At 52.6% G+C, this 20,139-nt stretch overlaps 1 protein-coding gene across 1 annotated transcript; it reads right to left on the bottom strand.

Annotated features, from left to right (window-relative positions):
- Positions 1-9,926: 9,926 nt before the first annotated feature.
- AQP6 (aquaporin 6) lies at positions 9,927-14,145 on the bottom strand. Its single transcript, XM_054445556.1, has 4 exons — positions 13,517-14,145; positions 12,604-12,762; positions 12,260-12,340; positions 9,927-11,616 (listed from the first exon to the last, which is right to left on the bottom strand). The coding sequence occupies exons 1-4, from the start codon at positions 13,916-13,918 to the stop codon at positions 11,404-11,406; spliced, it is 855 nt and encodes a 284-aa protein (XP_054301531.1). The 5' UTR covers positions 13,919-14,145; the 3' UTR covers positions 9,927-11,403.
- Positions 14,146-20,139: the final 5,994 nt, after the last annotated feature.

Below are 20,139 nucleotides of genomic sequence, written 5' to 3'. Positions count from 1 at the left end.
GCCTCCCAAGTAGCTGGGACAACAGGCATGCCCCACCATGCCCAGCTAATTTTTAAATTTTTTATAGAGACAAGGTCTCACTATGTTGCCCAGGTTGGTCTCAAACTCCTGGACTTAAGTGATCCTCCTGCTGCAGCCTCCCAACAAAGTGCTGGGATTACAGGCATGAGCCACTGTGCCCAGCCAGTTCTTGCATGCTTAAATTATTAGGCAGCACAAAATGACAAGGAGAGCTGAGTGAGTACAGGGAGCAAAGATACCAGGCTTGCTGCTTTTGTTTTGTTATGGTAGGGTCTACCTGCACACCTATCTAGCTTCAGATAGATTGATATGGTTTGTGTCCCCACCCAAATCTCATCTTGAATTGTAGTTCCCATAATCTCCACATGTCGTGGGAGGGACCCAGTGGGAGGTAATTGAATCATGGGGACGGTTACCCTCATGGTGTTTTTGTGATAGTGAGTTCTCACAAGATCTGATGGTTTTATAAGGAGCTTTTCCCCCTTTTGCTCTGCACTTCTTGCTGCTGCCATGTGAAGGACATGTTTGCTTCCCCTTCTGCCATGATTGTAAGTTTCCTGAGTCCTCCTCAGCCATGCGGAACCGTGAGTCAATTAAACCTCTTTCCTTTACAAATTACCCAGTCTTGGGTATGTCTTTATTAGCAGTGTGAGAACGGAATAATACATAGATACATACATACACACATACGTACATTACACATGGTAAGTGATTTCCTCTTGGAAAAGCATTTAGAGGCCCCACTGCTATGCCTGGCATGCCAAGGGGTTCAATCGTGCGTCACCTTTTCTTAGGCTCTCAGCATGAGCAGGGTAAGAGCTGGTGTGGATGCCCAGATGTGAGACGTGACGGTGGCACAGCTCACACAGTAGGTTCTTGATCAATGTGCTTTGATGATAGTCTGGGTGATGACTCAGGTTTCAGCCACTGACGGAAAAAGCTTTCAAGCATGCAGAGTTGGGGCATGTTAGCCATTGTGCTTTTAGTGTAAACAGGGTTTGGAGAATGGCCACTTAACCTAAGAACTTGGTAATTTTTTTATATGCCCCCTGTAGCGGGTATATTTTGTAAATAAGTGAAGGCACCAGGCCAGGAGGTCCCTAACTTGGGTAGTTTATTACACACTGGTTCTCAGAGCTGTATTTGTTGATCGTTTGTGTTCACAAAGTCAGGTGGAAGACAGCTTGACATCACCAGGAATAACCCTGTAGCATGTGGGAGCTTTGTCCTCTGCAATTGCGTGGGATGGGAAAGGAGGCTACTTTTCAGGGACTCCTAGTTGGAAGCAGGAATTTTTCCTTTTGTCTACCTTTCTCCCTCTATAACTCTTGCCAGACTTCATTTAGCTGCATTGTTTTTTATGCAGCATTACTTTCATATCTCACACAGTTGGGTACCGTCTCTGTGCTAGGCTCAAACACATGTAAATGGATATTTAGACTTATAATAAAGCACCAGTTAAATCTTCTCTGGTCATCACTGAAGATGGAATTAGGAACTGAGTCCCCATCAAGTCTCTAGGGAATTGAATGTGATTTACCATATACAGAGTGCTTTCATTTACCATCTTACTCAATCTCACTTCGCCCACCGGAGGTGAGGCAGGACAGGTGACACTATTCCAGTTAACAAATTCAGAGAGGTGATTTGGCCCAAACTCCTACCAACTAATGTGTAGCTTACCTGGGGTTAGAATCTGGGAGTTACAGCTTAGTCTGAAGGTTAGCCCTGGTGCTTGCTGTTTCAGACTTCAGAGAGCATTGTGGGGCCTGTAAGTGTATTATTAGGTACTTAAGTACTAGTAAATGGCCTTTGCTTGGAGCCAGTGTTATTCACATTCCATGCAAGGAAGGATCTTGTTCTGCAAAGTGAGCAACTATAAAATGAGCAGCGCTGTAGAAAGAGATGATCATTTACATTTCTGGAGTTCTCCCCATTATCCTAAGAACTTTGTAAGTCACACCCAACCTAGAGCTGCAGATTGCACTGAGGACTCTATGTGTGTGGATGTAGTATGCATTCTCATTATGCATTCTCAGCAGATGACCCGGAAAGAGCAGGGAGGCCCAAACTGCTGGAGACGGCACGTGGGGCAGAATTTCCTAATGGTTGTCTGGAAGAATGGAAGACCTGGGCTTGGTGATGTAGGGCTGTTTTCTGTGTGGAAGGAGCAAGATGAGTTGCGTGAGCACTTGAGGTAGCTCTTGGTGGCAGTCTGTTTTCAGGCCACCCCTGTGCATCCTGTGTGCTCTGATGCTCAAAGCCAAGGACAGGCAAGTCTCGGAGCCAGAGCCATCAGCCTGCTTCTAGAAACGTGTCAGTGGATTAACTTACTGGCTTTCCCCCTGAGTGGCATTAGCTCTCACCCTGTCTCATGCTCACTCTGGCTTTGAGTCTTCGAGTGATCTCTCTTCACAGCCTGCTTTGCACCAGGGCTTTCCGAGGGCTGTGCAGCATTCTCCCTCATCAACCCTAGGGCCCAGTGCTCTCCAGGAAGGGGAGGTCAGTGTGCTGTGTCCACACATATGCATACCTGGGATCTGAAGACTACTTTAGACCTCAAAGGAAAAAAACCAGCTCAAGGGAGAATGAGCCTCCATGGTTAGTGACCTAAAGTCTTTTTGTTGTCAAAACTAACAAGTGGATCTGTTATTAGGTTAGCTTTTAAAATGGAGTTGCTCCCACCACAGAGAAAGCTCTTTCTGCCAGTGAGATGATAGTTTGTCCAGATTTTGGTAGAGAGAGATTCAAAGGGGCTGGGATTTTTCTTTCTCATTAGGAAGCAAAGCCCGGGGGTGGAGGTGCTTAAAGGAACCATCTCCCTTCCTCCCAGGGAGCTGGCTGCTCTCTCCTCCTAGGTTAATATACATTGAATGGGGCTAAACGCCTGGTGCTTCTGGACAGAGTCCAGCCCCTCAGCAGAGCAGCCGCACTGTGAAGATACAGCTGCCGGCATTAAAGGGCTAAGCCCTTTCCAGCTGCTTTGCTTTAACGGTATCGGGAATTGCCTGCAGTCGGCAGCTTAGCAGAGCTGTCTTAGCCCGATTAGGACGAAATGACTAATCTCTGCATCTTCTCTCGACACTGCTCTGGAGGCTCCGGGGAAAATAACCCAGTGGGGTGGGAAGTGGTTGGATAAATGGTGTTGGAGTGCTAGGCTCTATCTCCTTAAAACTGTGGTCCCAGCTTGGTGTGGTTTGTGTTTGTTTTGCCTCTGTGAAGACAGGGGGCTGGCTTCTCTCAGTGGACTCCCTGGTACTGAGGGAGAGGAGATGTTCACTGTGAGGGGTGGCCTGGGTACTTAAAAGCTGGTACAGCAAGAGATGTGCAGAGTTGAGAGCATATGGGGGCAATGTATCCATCCCCCTGGGAGGAGGAAGACACCTAAGATGGTCCCCACTTCAGCCTTCCATTCCTCTTTTCATTAAAACCCCATGTAAAGAGCCAAGATTTAGACCAGGCACAGTGGCTCACACCTGTAATCCCAGCACTTTGGGAGGCCGAGGTGGGCGAATCACCTGAGATCGGGAGTTCAAGACCAGCCTGACCAACATGGAGAAACCCCGTCTCTACTAAAAATACAAAATTAGCCGGGCATGGTGGCGTGTGCCGATAATCCCAGCTACTCAGGAGACTGAGGCAGGAGAATCACTTAAACCCAGGTGGTGGAGGTTGCGGTGAGCCAAGATCGCGCCATTGCACTCCAGCCTCGGCAACAAGAGTGAAATGCCATCTCAAAAAAAAAAAAAAGAAAGAAATTATCATTTCATTGATTGAAAAGATGCACTTTGGAAAATATTGTTAATATCTCTGAGAATTGGGACATCTTATAATCAATGGCATCTTACTAATATAATGCAATGTTTCTCAGTAGCTCATAAAATAGTAGTGCATCTTGTAATCAATGTTATTTGGGTTGGAAGTGTTAGCTATTCATGTGAGACAGGCTGTTGGATGGACCAGCTGTGCAGGCCAAGAAAACAGCGACTTTGCTGTGATCAAAGAGATTAAAACAGGAAGTTCCCCCTGGTCTGAAAGGAAGCTACAGTATAGGAAAAGCAGAGAAACCAAGGCTCAGTCCAAGACACATAGCATGAAGAAGCAGACAAGCAATGTGTGGGGCAGGATCAAGATTGGACCCAGTCATGACCCCAGAGCCGTTAGGGGAAAGCCACTGTGAATCAGTGATGATCTGACCAAAATAACAGTACATCCTGGTGGATGCCAGGCTGCTTTAACACATGAGAGATGAGAGGTTTGAGACATTCTGTTTGGGCTGGGTTTTGGGAGTGTGTGTTGCAGTCCTTTGACCACCTCACTCATCAAGAATATCAGAGGAAGGTCTTTCCTCTTTTGAAAATGAAAGGCCATGATTTGGGGACCAACAAAAAAAGGAAGCCTGTCTCACAGGACAGATAGTAAAGATAAGGAACATATTGCCCTGAAATTAGAAGTAGACTAAAAATATCATTTTGTTTAAGGAGATATTCCTGTTAGAAGCAGATGTTCAAATAACTATGAAGTCACGTGTTCAGTGCTGGGATACAGGTGGTGCAGAGTGCTGGGGGAGCTCACAGAGCCTTAAGGTCCTGACATGAGACCTGGGACTCGGGCTGTGCCAGGCAGTAAGGGAGGGACAGAGCGTATTTCCAGAGAAAGCCCCTCCAGTCTGCTGCTCCAGAACCAGACACCCTTGACTGCTGTCCTGGCTTCTTCCCTCACCACAGGCTGGGCCCTTGTTCCCGGATCAAACTCAGGGTAAGGATGCTTATTTTCATGGCCTAATAATGAGATGCAGGTGAACTGGGAAAGAAGGGAGTTTTCATTTCTGTAACCAGTTACAGGGAGAAGGCCTGGAAATTATCACCACACCAACTCAAAATTACAAAGTTTTCCAGAGCTTATATACCTTCTAAGCTAGATGTCTGTGTGTAAGCGTGCATTCATCTAAAGACATAACTTCTTTTAATCTATAACTAAGATCTGAGGCCTGAAGACATTCCTCTGGAACCTCAGTAAATGTACTTAAATGGGTCCAGGTGATGGGGTGATTACCCTTGTCTCCTGCTAAATCATGGAGGTTTGGGGAGTTCCTTCAGACCCCCAATAAACTTGTTTAATCCTAAACAGGTCCTGTTAATAATTCTTTCGTTATTTTGTCATGCTTTAAGGCCTAGGAAAGGCCTAGGCAAAACTCTTTTTTTTTTTTGAGACAAGGTTTCGCTCTTTTTGCCCAGGCTGGAGTGCAATGGTGCTCACCGCAACCTCTGCCTCCCGGGTTCAAACGATTCTCCTGCCTCAGACTCCAAAGTAACTGGGATTACAGGTGCTTGCCACCATGCCTGGCTAATTTTTTGTATTTTTAGTAGAGATGGGGTTTCACTGTGTTAGCCAGGATGGTCTCGATCTCCTGACCTCGTGATCCGCCCGCCTTGGCCTCCCAAAGTGTTGGGATTACAGGCGTGAGCCACCATTCCTAGCAACCTAGGCAAAACTCTTGGTGGCCTTTTGTTATATTCCAGCCTTTGTATAAGGGCACTGGCTCTCTTAGCTTTTAATATTTAACTTAACCACTCAGTGAGTACTGAAACAGTTGTTATGGAGGCCTGCGTTAGTGAGACCTGGCCTGCCACACGCTGGCCTGGCTGGAGCTTGTTTCATCTGTCCATGGGGGTGGAGCGGGAGTTATTTGTCCCTGCCTTTGTCTCTGGCCTCCTCCACCTGCAGCTCTGGCAATAGCTGCCCCTTTATGGGTTTCAATCAGAGCTCTGAAACATTGTTTTTCATTTCCCCCTTTTCTGCTAATTAACTGCAGCCTATTAATTAGTGCTATTGGACTCCCCACTCCCATAAACCCCATTCACTGACCATGCCTTGCCTCCCCAGCTTTTGCTAAATACGTGACTGCGCTGTAGTGTAGCTGCCTCTCCCTGAGAAGTGATTACGGATCTTGGCTATGCTGACCCCCTGCCACAACTGCCCAGAGAGGTCACAGCTTGGCCGGATGCTTCATCTTGATTAGCCCTTAACTTCTTCCATCCCCATCTTCCTCTCTGACATTGAGAGGGCCTGGCACTAAGCTGTCAGTTAAAATCCCTCTTAGTATCAAGCATCAAGCTCTCTTCTCGGGCCTGTTTCCTGCACTCCCTGGGGTTGCTCCGGGTCACAGAAAACAGCACTGTGGGGCCAGAGGGACTTAGCTGATCCCCTCCCCTGACCTGGTGGAGTCTCCCATCAAAACCCAGATCTGCTTGTTTCAGATCCCTTGACCTCATTTTCGATCACAGTGATTTTGGTCTGTGTTACCCCTTTAACTCTCAGCTCTGATGTCAGCTCCCTTTTTGTTTACTTAGCTTTCATGTGAAATTCCAAATCTTCAAAGCTCTGCTTCTTTTCACTTCTTTTCCACCCCACCCAGACTTCTTACCTCCGTTCCCGGAGTCTCCCAACTCTCCCGGTGTGATCACTTCAGTGCTCCACTTCTCCGTTAGGAGAAGGCCCTTATTTCTCGCTCTCTTGTTTTTTTTTTTTTTTTTTTGAGACTGAGTCTTGCTCTGTCACCCAGGTGCTGGAGTGCAGTGGCGTGATCTCAGCTCACTGCAACCTCTGCCTCCAAGGTTCAGACAATTCTCCTGCCTCAGCCTCCCGTGTAGCTGGGACAACAGGCATGTGCCACCACGCCTGGTTGATTTTTGTATTTTTAGTAGAGATGGGGTTTCACCTTGTTGGCCAGGCTGGTCTCAAACTCCTGACCTCAAGTGATCCACCCGCCTTGGCCTCCCAAAGTGCTGGGATTACAGGTGTGAACCACAAAGCCCGGCCTCTTTCTTGTGTTTAATTCTTATGTTTTAATTCTTGACTTCTCTTCTGTGATTCCCCCCCTTTCCCCCAAATACACTCATAAACTCTCTACCCCGTCCCCACTCAGCCCAACCTAAGCCTGGGGTATGGGAAGGATGTGATCCCTTCTTTAGTAATAGCCCAGGCCTCATTAGAAACTGCAGGGGAAGTAGCTGAACTTATGGTAGACAGAATGCAATAATCTACCGCGATGATGATGGTGGTAAAAATAGCTACCACTGATTGAGATCTGACTGCCTGTCAGGCATGGTGTGAAACACACACACACATCTCATGTAGTTCTTCCAGCGCCCTTTTGACTGTACTCCGTCCTCCAGATGAGGAAAGTGAGGCTCAGGATCCTTAAGTAACTTGCCCAAGTTCACACAGCTGCTAAGTGCCTGAGCCTATATTTAAACTCTGTCAACTCCTGATCTACGTTTATGTAGTTTTTTTTTTAACTTTGGTCCGCACAATACTTTAGGTGAAAGCGATTTTCTTTGGAATGTAAAAGCGCCCAGATCGTGGTGTGACTCTACTCTTCCTTCAGTCCTAGGAGACCAAATGTGGCTCAGAGCCCGACCCCTTCCTGGCCTTTTCCGCCTTGCACAGTATGGCCCCAGATGAGGCCTGTCCTCTTTATACCTGGAGGTAGTAGGTTGAAGATGAACAGTGGGGGTGGGAAGCGGAGAGGGGCTTCCCGCCAGCCAATCGGTACGCGACCGCCCAGGCTCCCAGCACAGCATCATCTGCTCCTGCTAAGACAATCATCAACATAAAAGGCTAATTGTATTAATCACCAAGGCACCCGGCCCGAGTCCCCCTCCCTTTTGGGAGAATTATGAATTGCAATTGCAGATGGCTCCACTGATTGAAGGCAGTGCTCAGCAGGGAGAAGGGTCAGATCAGATTACACACCATTAATTAAAAACTTCCCTGACAAACAGGAGGAAGGGAATGCACACCAAGGGCTGGCCTGGTTGGGTCTCTGTCCTCCCCATGTTCCCTGCCCCCACCCAGGCCCAGGGGCTATGCCAGTGAAGCCTGCTTCCCCCAGCTGGAGCTACTGAGATTCAGCTCTCCAAAGGCCAGCCCTTCCCTCATCCAAACAGATGGCCTGCTGTCCTATTAAAGGGCTCCAGAGGAGGGGAAGCGAACCTTTGGTTACTTATTTCCACGTCTAACCTTGGATGCTCTTCAGAGGCTAACCTAATTCCCCACTTCTCAGGAACCTTATTTCCTCCTGCTCTGTCCTGACAGAGAACTGCTTTGAAGAACTGTTAGTGAAAATAGCCCCTCAGCTTTATCTTCAGGCAACCCCTCATATTTTGGCCTGTAAGTTCCTGGGACAGACGTTGTGAAGCCTGCTCTGAAATTGTGGGTGGAACAGCAAATATCTGGCGATGCACCCTCTCCCTAGCCCCTGCCTGGAAGCATAGGCTTCTCAGCTGCTGTCATACTGGCTTATTTGGAGCTATAACTCCTGAAATTTTCTCCTCTTGATCTATTACTGCCTCCCGTCCTCCCCAACTGCCCAGCCTTATTCATTCATCAAACTTATATTGAGCACCCAGTGTGTGCTTGGCTCTGGGGACAAAAAGCAGTGATCATTTGTCAAGGAGCTTAAGAGCCTACCGTAGGAGCTCCACGCCCCCATCCCCTTCAATCCTCTAGTTCCTGTTTCCTTCCTTCCTGGGGCTGCAGCATGTATGAGCCCCCCAGGAGCTCTATTTTGGAAAATTCTAAACTGGGAGCTGGGGAGACCTTAAGTGTTCGTGCTCCTGAACCGGGTGACCTTGAGCAAGTCAATCATGTCCTCTGTTTACACATACGCTCTCATACATGCATACATACAGACAACCAGCTCTCCCTGCTCATAAAAGGACACAGGCAGCCTTGGCCTCTGAGAGATTGTGGAGATGGATGAGTGGGGCCCAGCTTGGAGAGATGTGAGTAGTATCTGCACTGATATCACAGAACGCTGAGCACAGCTACTGGGGCTATGAGCACCAGGGATTCAGCTACTGCACTGGTCACAGGCTGGGCCTGCCACGCTGCCCTTGGAAGACTTAGGCAGCCTTTCCCCCATCCCCAGTCCCTCAGGAGATATCATTAAAAAGGATCTATCTTTTGTTTGTATTTTAATTTAATTAATTTTTCATTTTAAATAATAGAGATGAAGTTTCACTATGCTGCCCAGGATGGTCTCGAACTCCCGGCCTCAAGCAATCCTCCTGCTTGGGCCACCCAACATGTTGGTGATTACAGGTGAGAGCCATCATGCCTGGCTAAGTTTTTGATTTTTTGTAGAGGCAGGGTTTTGCCATGTTGTCCAGGCTGGTCTCGAACTCCTGGCCTCAAGCTATCCTCCCACTTTGGCCTCCCAAAGTGTTAGGATTACAGGTGGGAGCCACTGCACCAGGCCAGGACCCATCTTTTTTTTTTTTTTTTTTTTTTTTTTTTTGAGACAGTCTTACTCTGTCACCAGGCTGGAGTGCAGTGGTGTGATCTTGGCTCACTGAAACCTCTACCTTCCGGGTTCAAGTGATTCCCCTGCCTCAGCCTCCCAAGTAGCTGGGACTACAATCACGCGCCACCACGCCCAGCTAATTTTTTATATTTTAGTAGGGACAGGGTTTCACCATGTTGGCCAGGATGGTCTCGATCTCCTGACCTTGTGATCTGCCCGCCTCAGCCTCCCAAAGTGCTGGGATTACAGGCATGAGCCACCGTGCCTGGCCGCCAGGACCCATCTTTTATATGAATTTGGCTGCTGCATCTTAGGGTACCATGGTGATGGGCGTCATAGAGATGAGAAGAACTGATTTTATTGGCTCACCTCTTCATTCCAGGGCCCTCCCATAGCCCCTCATACCCACAAAGCCTCAAGGTCAGCAGACCCAGGAGAAGAGGACACAGGGTCCTTGGTTAAGTAGATCCAATGATGTGAGAGAAAACCCAGTCTCTCTTCCCTCCCTCTCAGTCATCTTTCTCTCTCTCTTTTCCCCTCCTCCCTCTCATTACCAGCAGCAATTGTCTTCATACCCAATAATTACAGTAACAGCAACAATAATCATCATTTATTGGGGTTGTTTTTCTAGCATTTTAACTTCTGAAAGTATTTTCCAATTTCTTGATTTCACAGCAGTCCCTGGAGGAGGATTGTGTGTCCATTTTACAGCTGGAGAAGCCGAGATCCAGATAGGACCCCCAAGTTGTGGGCAGAATAAATCTACAGCAGCCTTTAACTATTAAACCAATTTAGATTTTGGTAGTCTTTCAGAGGCACTGAATCTCAAATCTTCGTTTCCTGGGTCCCTCCTGGGTTCCTACCACCCTTAGGGCTTATTCAACAGCTTTTTGGGGATCCCGTAATGCTGACAGAGAGCCTGGAGATGGCTTCTTTGACCCAGGTCATGAGTCAATGGCTAGATGGGCACTTCCCCTCTAAGGATTGTTCCTGCCTGAGAGTGGGCTGTGGGGTGGGAGCTGGGGCAAGCACCTGGGAGGAGGCTTCCCTGGGAAAGGCCTGTCTGGCTCAAACCTCCCTTCCTCTATCCCACCCCTCTACGAGCCTGAGAAAATGTTCTTCTCTGTGTCAGTTCTTCTCAAGGGTGGGGGCCTCTCCAGAGCATTTGGAGGAGTGAGGAATAAAGACCTATTGGGAGAGGCCGGGCGCGGTGGCTCACGCCTGTAATCCCAGCACTTTGGGAGGCCAAGGTGGGCAGATCACCTCAGGTCAGGAGTTTGAGACCAGCCCGACCAATATAGTGAAACCCCATCTCTACTAAAAATACAAAAAATTAGCTGGGCGTGGTGGCAGGCGCCTGTAATCCCAGCTACTTGGGAGGCTGAGGCAGGAGAATCCCTTGAACCCAGGAGGTAGAGGTTGCAGTGAGCCGAGATCATGCCACTGCACTCCAGCCTGGATAACAGATCAAGATTCTGTCTCAAAACAAACAAACAAACAAAGATCTATTGGTAGAGCAGTCTCTGTCCTCAGGAAGCCCCTAGTCTGAAGGAGGAAATATACCCCCCAAAACCACACCCAAGGGCAGAGAAACCCCCCCAGGAGCTCAGAGGCTGTCCCAGGGCCTGATTCCTCCAGATAGTCTGTCCCCTCCAGACCAAGGGTTTCCTGGGTGGGTAAGAAGTTGGGGCTCCCTGAGGTCCCTATAGCTCCCACGTCTAAGCAGAGTGGCTGTCTGGGCTCCCATTCCTTTCTCCCCCAAGACTTGGGCATCTGGGGGTCAGGACTCCTACGGGGTCCAATGGGTGAGAGGAGGGGAGGGCGATCCTAAATCCCCTGCCTTCCTCTGCTCTATCCCACTGAGAGGTGGGGAAGCCCTAAAGAGAGAGAATGGGACAAATTCACTCCCAGATTCTACCTAGAAATGTAATGCCAGGGATAGGGCTTGTCCCCTCTGGCCCACCTGGTCAGGACAAGAGGTCAAGCCTCCCCCTCCCGCCACCCCCAGGGAGAACTTCCAGGCAGGCCCTGCAAGGCAGGAAGCCCAAGGGCGCGGCCAGGCCTAGGCTATTTCACACACTCTCCATCTCCATGGCTCCCGAACCCGGCTGGGATTCCTTCTTCGGGGGCTCCGCCCCTGCCCCCGCCCCTGCCCCTGTCCCCACCTCTGCGGTGCCTGTGAGGATAGCCAGCCGCTGGGCCAGGGTCTTGGTGTCGGGGAACAGGACGAAGTTGTAGATCAGCGAGGCCAGGAGGGCTCCCATCAGGGGCCCCACCCAGAAGACCTGAGGAGAAGGATGTCGTCACCCCACCCAGGAGCTACCAGGACCACAGGGTGGCGCTGGGACTGCTGCCTCCTTCCCTAGTGCCGACTTGATCTCCCAGGTCTCCCTGAACTGTCTGTAAGGTGCTAAATTTGAGAACCACAAGTCGTTTTTTCCAAGCCCACAAGGTATGGGGACCTTGCCCCTTGCTCTCCCTGCCCTCCCTGGGGCTGAGCCCAGGCTCTGCAGCTGTGGCTGGGGCCTGGGGCCAGTCTCCTCACCCACCCCCGCCTCTTTCCTCTCACTTCCCCCATTTTAGCCATGAGTCCTGGCTATTGCTGTTTCTGTCTCTGCTGGTGTGTGTGTCTATTTCTGTTTGTCTTTTTCTTTATCCAAGTTTGAAAATTGGTCCAGCTGGAGAAAGTGAATAAGGAAACAGCCAGGACTTAAAAGTCTGGGCCAAGGCTGCAGCTCCTGCCCTGGCCCATTTCTTGCCAGTCCACTGGGTAACCCGGGCGACTGAAGCCGAAAAGAAAGGAAGTCCCAGCCAAGACATTCATCCTGGCCTTCTGAGCTTAGGGAAGCTGCGAGTGAAACCCACTGTCTATAGGCAACTCAGGGTCCCTTCCCTCCCCTCCCCAGGGCTGCCAGCAAAGGGGCTCACCCAGTGGACTGTGAACTTCCCAATGATAACGGCAGGGCCGAAGGAGCGGGCTGGGTTCATGGAGCAGCCAGTGAAGTGGATCTGGGGAGCAAGCGCAGTGTCAGGGTGGGAGAAGGTTTCAGGCAGGCCTGAGAGGGGACCATTTCTCAGTCCTGGCTCAGAGTCTTAGCCCCAGCCATGGCCTCTGTAGTGCCATATCCTGGGCCTAGAGTGCAGGAGGTACCACTTTGGCTCCAAGGCACGAGGGGCTCAGGGAGGGACACTGCCTGGCCTTCAGGGCTTCACAGTTTCCCTGGGAACGGACCCAGTGTGTGCATGTGCACGGTGTCCCGTCTGCTCCTTACCCCAATGAGGTGGCCCAGTGCCACAGAGATCCCAATCATGGTGGCCGGGGAGCCCGATGTCTGACGGCTGTCGGTGGAAGCGAAGACACAGAGCACCAGCTGCAGAGTCAGAAGCAGCTCCACTGCCACCGCCTGGCCAGTTGAGACACTGTTCCGGACCTGGACAGAGGGAGTTACTCTGGACTAGACGCGGGCTCTGCCCACGGACAGACAGAGAAACCCCTGCCACTGGGCCTGGTCTCCTCAGCTGGAAGGGGGTGACTCCTCACTGCCACCCAGCTTCAGGACTTCGGGAGGTCTGTGCAGAGGGGTCCATATCTGCTCTGGACCCTTGCTCCCTGCAGAAGTGAGTGGCGCTCCTCCCACCCCACCAGTGGGTTGGTTGGGGCCAGTGGTTCAGGAGGCTTGCTTGAGAGGAGACTGACAGCAAGTGCAGGAGGAGGAGATTTGGGGGAAGAAGGTGGAACACAGATGGTTAGGAAATGGAGAAGGGGCGAGTGAGGCAGGCCTCGAGGTGGAGGGAAGAATTTGGGAACAATCGGAGAGCAGAGGACGTGGGTGGAGCCTGGGAGAAAAATGAAGTCCTCGTGGGGTCCCCTTCTCTGCCTACAGTCCCCACACTCCCTTGGCCGCGTCTACCCTTAAATGCCTGGTCCTTCTATTCCTTCTCCTTTATATGGCTTCTTCCTTCTCCATCTCCACCTGTTCTTCGCGCCACTATCCCATTTCTATTCTGCCTAGACTGAGGTCAAAGTCTCAGTCCTCTGGGTCCTGGGACCCAGCCCAGGAGGATGTGGAGCCTGCGGCTGACTTGTTTCCTCCTTTGCTCCCTCACCTCCGTCCTGGCCTCCACCTTCACCACCTGTGCACATTCCCGCCTCCTGGCCCTCCAGGTGCCCCTCCCTGCACCTACCACGTTGATCCCAAGGGTCTCTCGGATGTCTCCCGGCATGACCCCATAAAGCAGAGCAGCCCCCACCGTGGCCCCCACCAGCTGGGCAGCCACATATGCCACAGCACGGGGCAGAGAGATGTGGGAGCCTACGAGGAAGGCCAGCGTCACAGCAGGGTTGGCGTGGGCCCCGCTGGCCTTCCAGGTGACCTGCACAGCCATGGCAGTGACCAGGTTGAAGGTGATGGCAATCTGTAGCACGGAGGGAAGTGCTGTGGGCCAGCGCATCACTGAGCCCACGCCAAAGAACACATACAGCCCCGTGGCCAGGAACTCTGCAAACAGCGCCCTGCTGATGGCTTTCCAAAGCCTGCACGCCAACACGCCGGCCCAGCCACTTCCCCCTGGCTCCACTGCATCCATGTCCTGGTGCCTTGGCTGTTCCTTGCTTTGCTCTGGGGCCTCTTCTCTGTTCCTCTGGTCTCTGATCTCCTGTCTCTTCTGGTGTCCTGTCTCTGGCTGACCCTGGCTTTTGCTCTCTGTGGAGGCTTCTCTGGCCCCCACCTGCAGCTCCTCCACCACGCTCCTGTCCCCAGGACTGTGCTGGTCAGACTGGCAGGGCGCAGGCAGATGGGGTTATGTGTGTGTATGGGGGTGGAATGAGGGGTGTTGCTCACATGCCTGCTCCAGCCTGAGCTTACCTGATGGGGTGGGATGCGGGGGCTGTCTCTGGGCACTGAGCTGGAACCTCCTACGACGATTTCCAGGGTGGGTTGGGCCTGACTCGTGTTGTAGACAGTCTAAGGTCTAGCCTGAGGGTCACAGGTGCAGGGCAGCAGGGCTCATGGGATTTCAGACTGTTCATGTTCCAATGTCAGCTCAGATACAGCAAGATCACTCAGATCCCCAGCCTGCTTCAGGGGGTCCTGTGCATTCCCAGGACCTGTTCATCTGGCTCCCTCCATATCTAGGCTTTGCTTCCAAATGGGCTGACACCACACCGTGCCCGTAAACCCAGAAAGTAAGTCCTCTCCTCCACTCCCACCTATACCCGCACTCACAGAATGCAGATGTGAATACAGTCGACTTTACCAAGGACACTGTGGACACTGCGGCCTGTGGGGTTGCAGAGGGGCAGGTGGAGAAGGGGTTTATTCCACACGACTCAAACCGCGTCAGATCACACAAGGCCATGGGCACCTCTGCTGTCCACCAGGGGAAATTTCCACTGGCCCTTCACTCACTTCCTCCTGCCTCCCTGCCCTCCCCCGCGCTCCCCTCCCTTCTCGGCTCCTCCCTCTCTGCTCTCCTCCTCTCAGGGGCCAAACAGATTTCACTCCTTTCTCACGCAAGGCAGCTTAACCATTTTTTGTGGCTGCACTGGCCCTACGGTCACCCATGCCCTAGGCTTTCCCCTTTTAACCCTAGCAGATAGCAAGGTATTTTCTCAAACAAAAGTGTTCCTCCCTAAGAAGAGTCTGCCAAGCTATTGAAATAACAGTCTTCCCCTCTTAACCACAGCTGGGTGTCCTGACCTCATCCCTGGCATATCTACCTGCCCACAGATGTCCCCTGGTTGTTCTCAGGCTCCTCAAACGCAATCTGTCTCCAGATGTGATCCTCCTGTCTCCTGGTACCCCCCCAACCCCCATGTTCTCCTCTTGTTTTCTGCAGCTCAGCTGGTGGCATCTGGGAAGCATCCTTGACCCTTTTCTCCCTCCTTCCCCCATCCAGGAAAAACATCAAGTCCTGCTGATTTTGAATCCTAAATATCTCCTGACTGCGCCCTCTTTTTGCCACCCCTGCTGCCCTGCAGCCTTTAACCAGTCTCTCTGTCTGCTCCCTTGCTCCGTTCCAATCAATTTTCCATACTGCAGCCTGAGTGCTAAAATGCAAATCTGATCATGCTGCTCCCCTGCTAAAATCCCTTCCAAGCCTCCCATTCCTCTGAAAGCTCTGTGCCTGCCTTCAGGGACCCTGCAGCTCTTCCTCACCTCTCCCCACTCCGTTACCCTCTGGTTTCACCAGATGCATACTCTTGCTGGCCTCTCCTTGGAAAAAGCTCTATCCTCTTCTTGGAGATCCCTTGCACTCCCTTTGCTTGGGTAACTCCCATTCCAAAGGCTCAGCTTTGACGTCGCTTGCTCCTTTCCTGGGTGGGGACCCTTCTTCGTGCTCCCACCACACCTAGGCATTCTCCTACACTGCAGTCACCACAGGGTGCTGTTGTGGTGTGAATGTGTCTCCCCAGTGAGGCAAGGCGGGGAGGCCTTTGGGGGCCAGGAACCAAGTTTTGTTCAGCCCTGCATGTAGTGTCTTGCACAGAGATTGGCACAGTAAGTGCCCAATAAATATTTGTTGAATGAATGAATGAATGAAAACTTCTTGACTTCCCGGGGCAGATTACTATGTCTGCTGCATTTCAGCCTAATACCTTCCCCGACCTGGGACTGAGCCCTCTGATATCTTCAAGAGAAACGTCTTAACTCTGGACCACTGGCTCTGTTCCTCCCCAGTCCCTGTCTGAGTCCCAGTAACATCCCTCATCCATTCCCTTCTGTTCTCCCTGCTGTCTCGACTTCACCCTGTCCTTTCCAGGGAACTCCTGGGCATCTCACCCTGAGTAGCCTCTTGCCAGCGCTCCATGGTCCTGGCTCCCTGTCCTCTCCACCCCGTCCCTGCTGCGTGTCTCTGTTCTCATCCTCTTCCACGCCTTCCTGCCCCCCATCTGCGCTGCTGAGCACTGCTGGAGAAACTCGCCTAGTCGTGCAGACTGCTGCCATGACAAGTTCATGGTCTCTGGCCCCAGTAGGGATCGCAGCTCTGCTCAGCAATCCTTCCACAGCTCTCCCCGCATTCTTTAAACCTCCCCCACTCTCTTCAAGTATTTGGCTCACTCTGGCTTTCTCTCAGCAGAGCACCCACCGTTGCCTCCCACCCCACCTAGAAAGCCAAGCTACCAGGCGACTTCTTCCCATCCTCCCTCCCAGCCAAACTCACCTGCAGCCGCCCTGTGCCCTCACCAGCTGCCCTGTGCCCTTGAAGTAGAGGCAGCCCTTCTCCGGTGTACAAGTCGGGGTCAGGGGACCCTCCTTGGACTTCTGGCTCCCTTTGAGTGACTGGGACCCTCTCTTGGCCTTTCCCAGTCTGACCTGTGGCTTTCAGGCTTCCCCTTCTCTTGACTTCTTCCCTATAAATGTACCTGCATGGTCGCGGAGCAGTGAAAGGTCATGATTTGGAGTCAAGGTTCCAGCCACCTATCCACTGCACAACAGCCCCTGGCCCCCGGCTACTGAAACCGCTCTGGCAAAGGCCAGCATGATTTCCTCTCCAGCCCACTGTGGCACATGGGCTGCCGGCCATCTCCTTCCTGATGCCTCTTTTTCCCTGCCTTTGAGGCACATCTCCTGGCTGTCCTCCCATCTCTGTGAGGGCATCTCTGCCACGTGGCCTCCATGGCTGGCTCCTCTTCTGCTGATCCTTAAGCCCAGGCCTTGTCTACTCCTGGCCCATGGCCCCTCACTCCTGATGAGTGTGCCTGGGCAGCCCTGTTCCCACCCGTGACTTCCACACCCTGCAGATACTGTCGACTCTCAACATTGTCTCTGGCCCAGATCTTTCTCCTGAACTCCAGACCCACTCAGCTCTCACTGGACCCTCCGGCTTGCTCCTCCTCACCCCACTCTCACTCAGTTGCCCAGGCCAGAACACAGGAACCATCTGGTGCTTCCCCTTCCCCTAGCCCACAGCAAATAGGTTCCTGGTACCAGGTTCCTGGTAGCTCTTTCTCATATTTGACACCTCTTTCCATCACCACTTGCCACTGGCACAGTGCAGCCCTTATCACCTCTCCAGGATGACTGCATTAACCTCCTTCCTGGGCTCTCAGACTATGTTGTGCCCTTCCACACCACTCTCCTCTCCACTCACTGTCAGAGAGATCCTTCCAAAATGCAAAGCTCATCAAGTTACTCCTCTGCTCAAAAGCTTTCAATGGCTCCCCATTGCCTCAGAATCAGGTCTGAATACCCATGTTTAACATGCAAGGAAGGCTCCCTTCCCACTGCCCACCCTGCACCCTTTACTCCAAACAGGCCAGACATATTTCTCCAGAATGAGCCCTTTGCTGTGGAGTTTGGATGCCTCTCCTTTTTGTCTCTCAAGACTTTGCTCAAGTGCTGTTCTTCTGCGAAGCCTGCCCTCATTTCCCTCTCCGGCAGAATCAGGGCAAGCTTCTTAGAGAAGCAGGGCTTGAGCAAAGCCAGGGGCTGGTTGTGGCCTCTGCCTCCTCAATGCCTCCACTGTTCCAGCACAGACATCCATCCCTGGCTGGCATAGAGGAGTCATTCAATAAATGCTCAAGGGATGACAGGGCATGGCTGTGGGGGCAGCGTGGGCACTGTTCCTCCCTGGCACAGGGGGTTCCCTGGCTGGGGGTTGTCCCAGGGTAGCTCCAGGGCACTTGTCTGCTTCTCTCACTTCAGGCAGTGGACAGGCACTTACCAGTCCTTTCATCTGACCTAGCCTCAGTTTCTGCCCTTGTTAAATGGGCGCCAAGTGGCAGCAATGCTTACCTGTTGAGAGCTGCCGATGAGGCCAGTGAAAGGACTGTGAACACTGACATGTGTATTGCACCCTAAGCAGTTGCTTAACCTCAAGATCCTCATTTTTACAATGGGGATGATGCTAATAATTCCCTCCTCCCTGTGTGTAGTTAGGAGTAAATGTGCTGATAACTAGGAGAGGGCCTCCAAGTCAGAAAATGTGAATGATTAGGATTGCAACTTCCCTGCCCCCTGCCATTAGACAGCTGTGGGGACGGGGCTGCATGGCTGCTCCAAGACAGGCACCTCAGCACCCGCCCTGGGCCCTGGAGCCTGAAAGTGCTAAGTGCAGCGGCAGCCCTTGTCCCCAGCTAGCCCGGGGCTGAGTCTCCTGACCTCTGCCCGGCCTGGGACAAGGTCCTTCACCTCCTGAGGCCAGCTGGGCATTGACCAGGGCTTGCTCCAGGCCTGGCTTCCTGTCCTAGCCAGCACGTGCCCAGACCCAGCCAGCACTGGGCTCTAGTGCCAAGCTTTAAGCTCATTCATGCTCAAAAACCTTTTGCCGAGGTTCCTTATCTGGCTGCCTAGGGCTGCCTGTCAATGCAGCTCTGACTGAAGTCCTATCAGAGATTGGGGAAAGTAAGCGGGGCGAAGGGGAGGGGAAGGAGGAAGGTACCTGGAGAGAAAAGGAGGGAGAACACAAACTGATGAGGAGGGAATTCAAGATGGCTTCCCGTGCCTCATCTCACTGATCCCCACAAAACCTGCAAAGGTCGGGAGGTCTGATGTCCTCATCCACACATGACGGAGGAGGAAACTGAGGCCAAGAGGAGCGGAGAGACCTGGTCCTCCCAGATGTCCTTCCTCCTGTCCACCCATCTCAACAGCCAGCCCCTCTGTCCGCTCTCCACCTCTCCTCCCGGTCCTCTTCCATCTCTCCCCATATCACCTTTTCCACCTCCCAGCTGATGAGAACTGGCAGGCCCTGGGGAGAGGAAGAGTGGGAGAAAGGGGAAGGGAGCCTCCCACAGGAGAATCCTGACTCTCCCTGGGTTCCCTCTTTAGGTGCAGCAGAGGTGACGGGGCCTGTGTGTGCTTGTGTTGGACAGCACACAGGTGTGCCTCTGAGAACCGCGGAGCCAGGCTCATAGGTCTGGGCCCGCGGTGGCCCTGTGAGCGAATGCCAGAGGGCTGATGTGGCTCCGCACATTCGAGTGAACGTGCGGAGGGAAGGAGACGCACACACCCGGAAGATGCAGCCCTCGGGCACGACTGAGGTCAGTGTGTGGCCGCGAGCCCCGGACTGTGTGGGGTCAGTGTGTGTGTGCGCGCGTGTGCACGGGACTTTGTGAGCCCGCAGACCTGCCGCTCCTGCAAGATCCGACACGCAGACACAGCGACCCCTGCTGGCCACACCGCCCCAACCACGGCGCTTGTCAGCCCCAAGCCCTAGCTGGAAGCTTGCTCAAGGGCCAGGCGAGGCAACCTGCAGGAAGCTCAGGGCCGGTAGCCCCCTCTGACTTAGTGCCTTGCCCGCCCCCGCGGGTTTGTCTCCCAAGGGTCCACTGTCCACCCTGCCGTGGTCCCCATTGGGCTGGAGGAAGAGCCCATCCTCCTGGTCATGGCTGTGTCCGTACCTGAGTCTCCTGGAGATTGAGTGGGGAAGGGCTCCCCTCTCTTCTGCGCCCCACCCGGATAGTGGGGCGGGGGTGCATTGGGATAGGCTGCCTCAAGGTGGCCCCAGGGGACTCAAGCATGAGGGACTCCCTGTGTCCTCCACTCCACCCCCATCTGGCTAGAGCCCAGACGCAGGACTTGTGGACGACGAGGCACCACGCTGTGGATTCGGTGGACGACGTTGCCCCCTGCTGGCCAGAGCTGGCACTTCCAGCCCGGCTCCCCCAGCCTGGGGCAGGTTGGAAAAAGTGGGAAGGGACACGGTGGGTGGGGGGCTGCTCCTTCCCTGGGCTCCCCGGGTTCTCACACGCAATGCCACGTGGTGTTTACTGTAAGCCTATGGGGCGGACATGAGTGGCTGACATGAGTAGCTGACCTCTCACTTGTAGATGCTTAGACTCTAAGTGTGGAGAAGGCTGGGGG

This window comes from Pongo pygmaeus, chromosome 10 (genome assembly GCF_028885625.2).
Source record: "Pongo pygmaeus isolate AG05252 chromosome 10, NHGRI_mPonPyg2-v2.0_pri, whole genome shotgun sequence".
Taxonomy (NCBI): Eukaryota; Metazoa; Chordata; class Mammalia; order Primates; family Hominidae; genus Pongo; species Pongo pygmaeus.
This window is presented reverse-complemented; position numbering and strand designations above follow the sequence as displayed.

Excerpts from the sequence above, each read along its gene's own strand:
- AQP6 (XM_054445556.1), bottom strand. The coding sequence starts at position 13,918 with ATGGATGCAGTGGAGCCAGGGGGAAGTGGCTGGGCCGGCGTGTTGGCG. Across the intron at positions 12,763-13,516 it reads AGACCCTTGGGATCAACGTG|GTCCGGAACAGTGTCTCAAC; the intron begins GTAGGTGCAGGG and ends CCCTCTGTCCAG. Across the intron at positions 12,341-12,603 it reads CACTGGGCCACCTCATTGGG|ATCCACTTCACTGGCTGCTC; the intron begins GTAAGGAGCAGA and ends CTTGCTCCCCAG.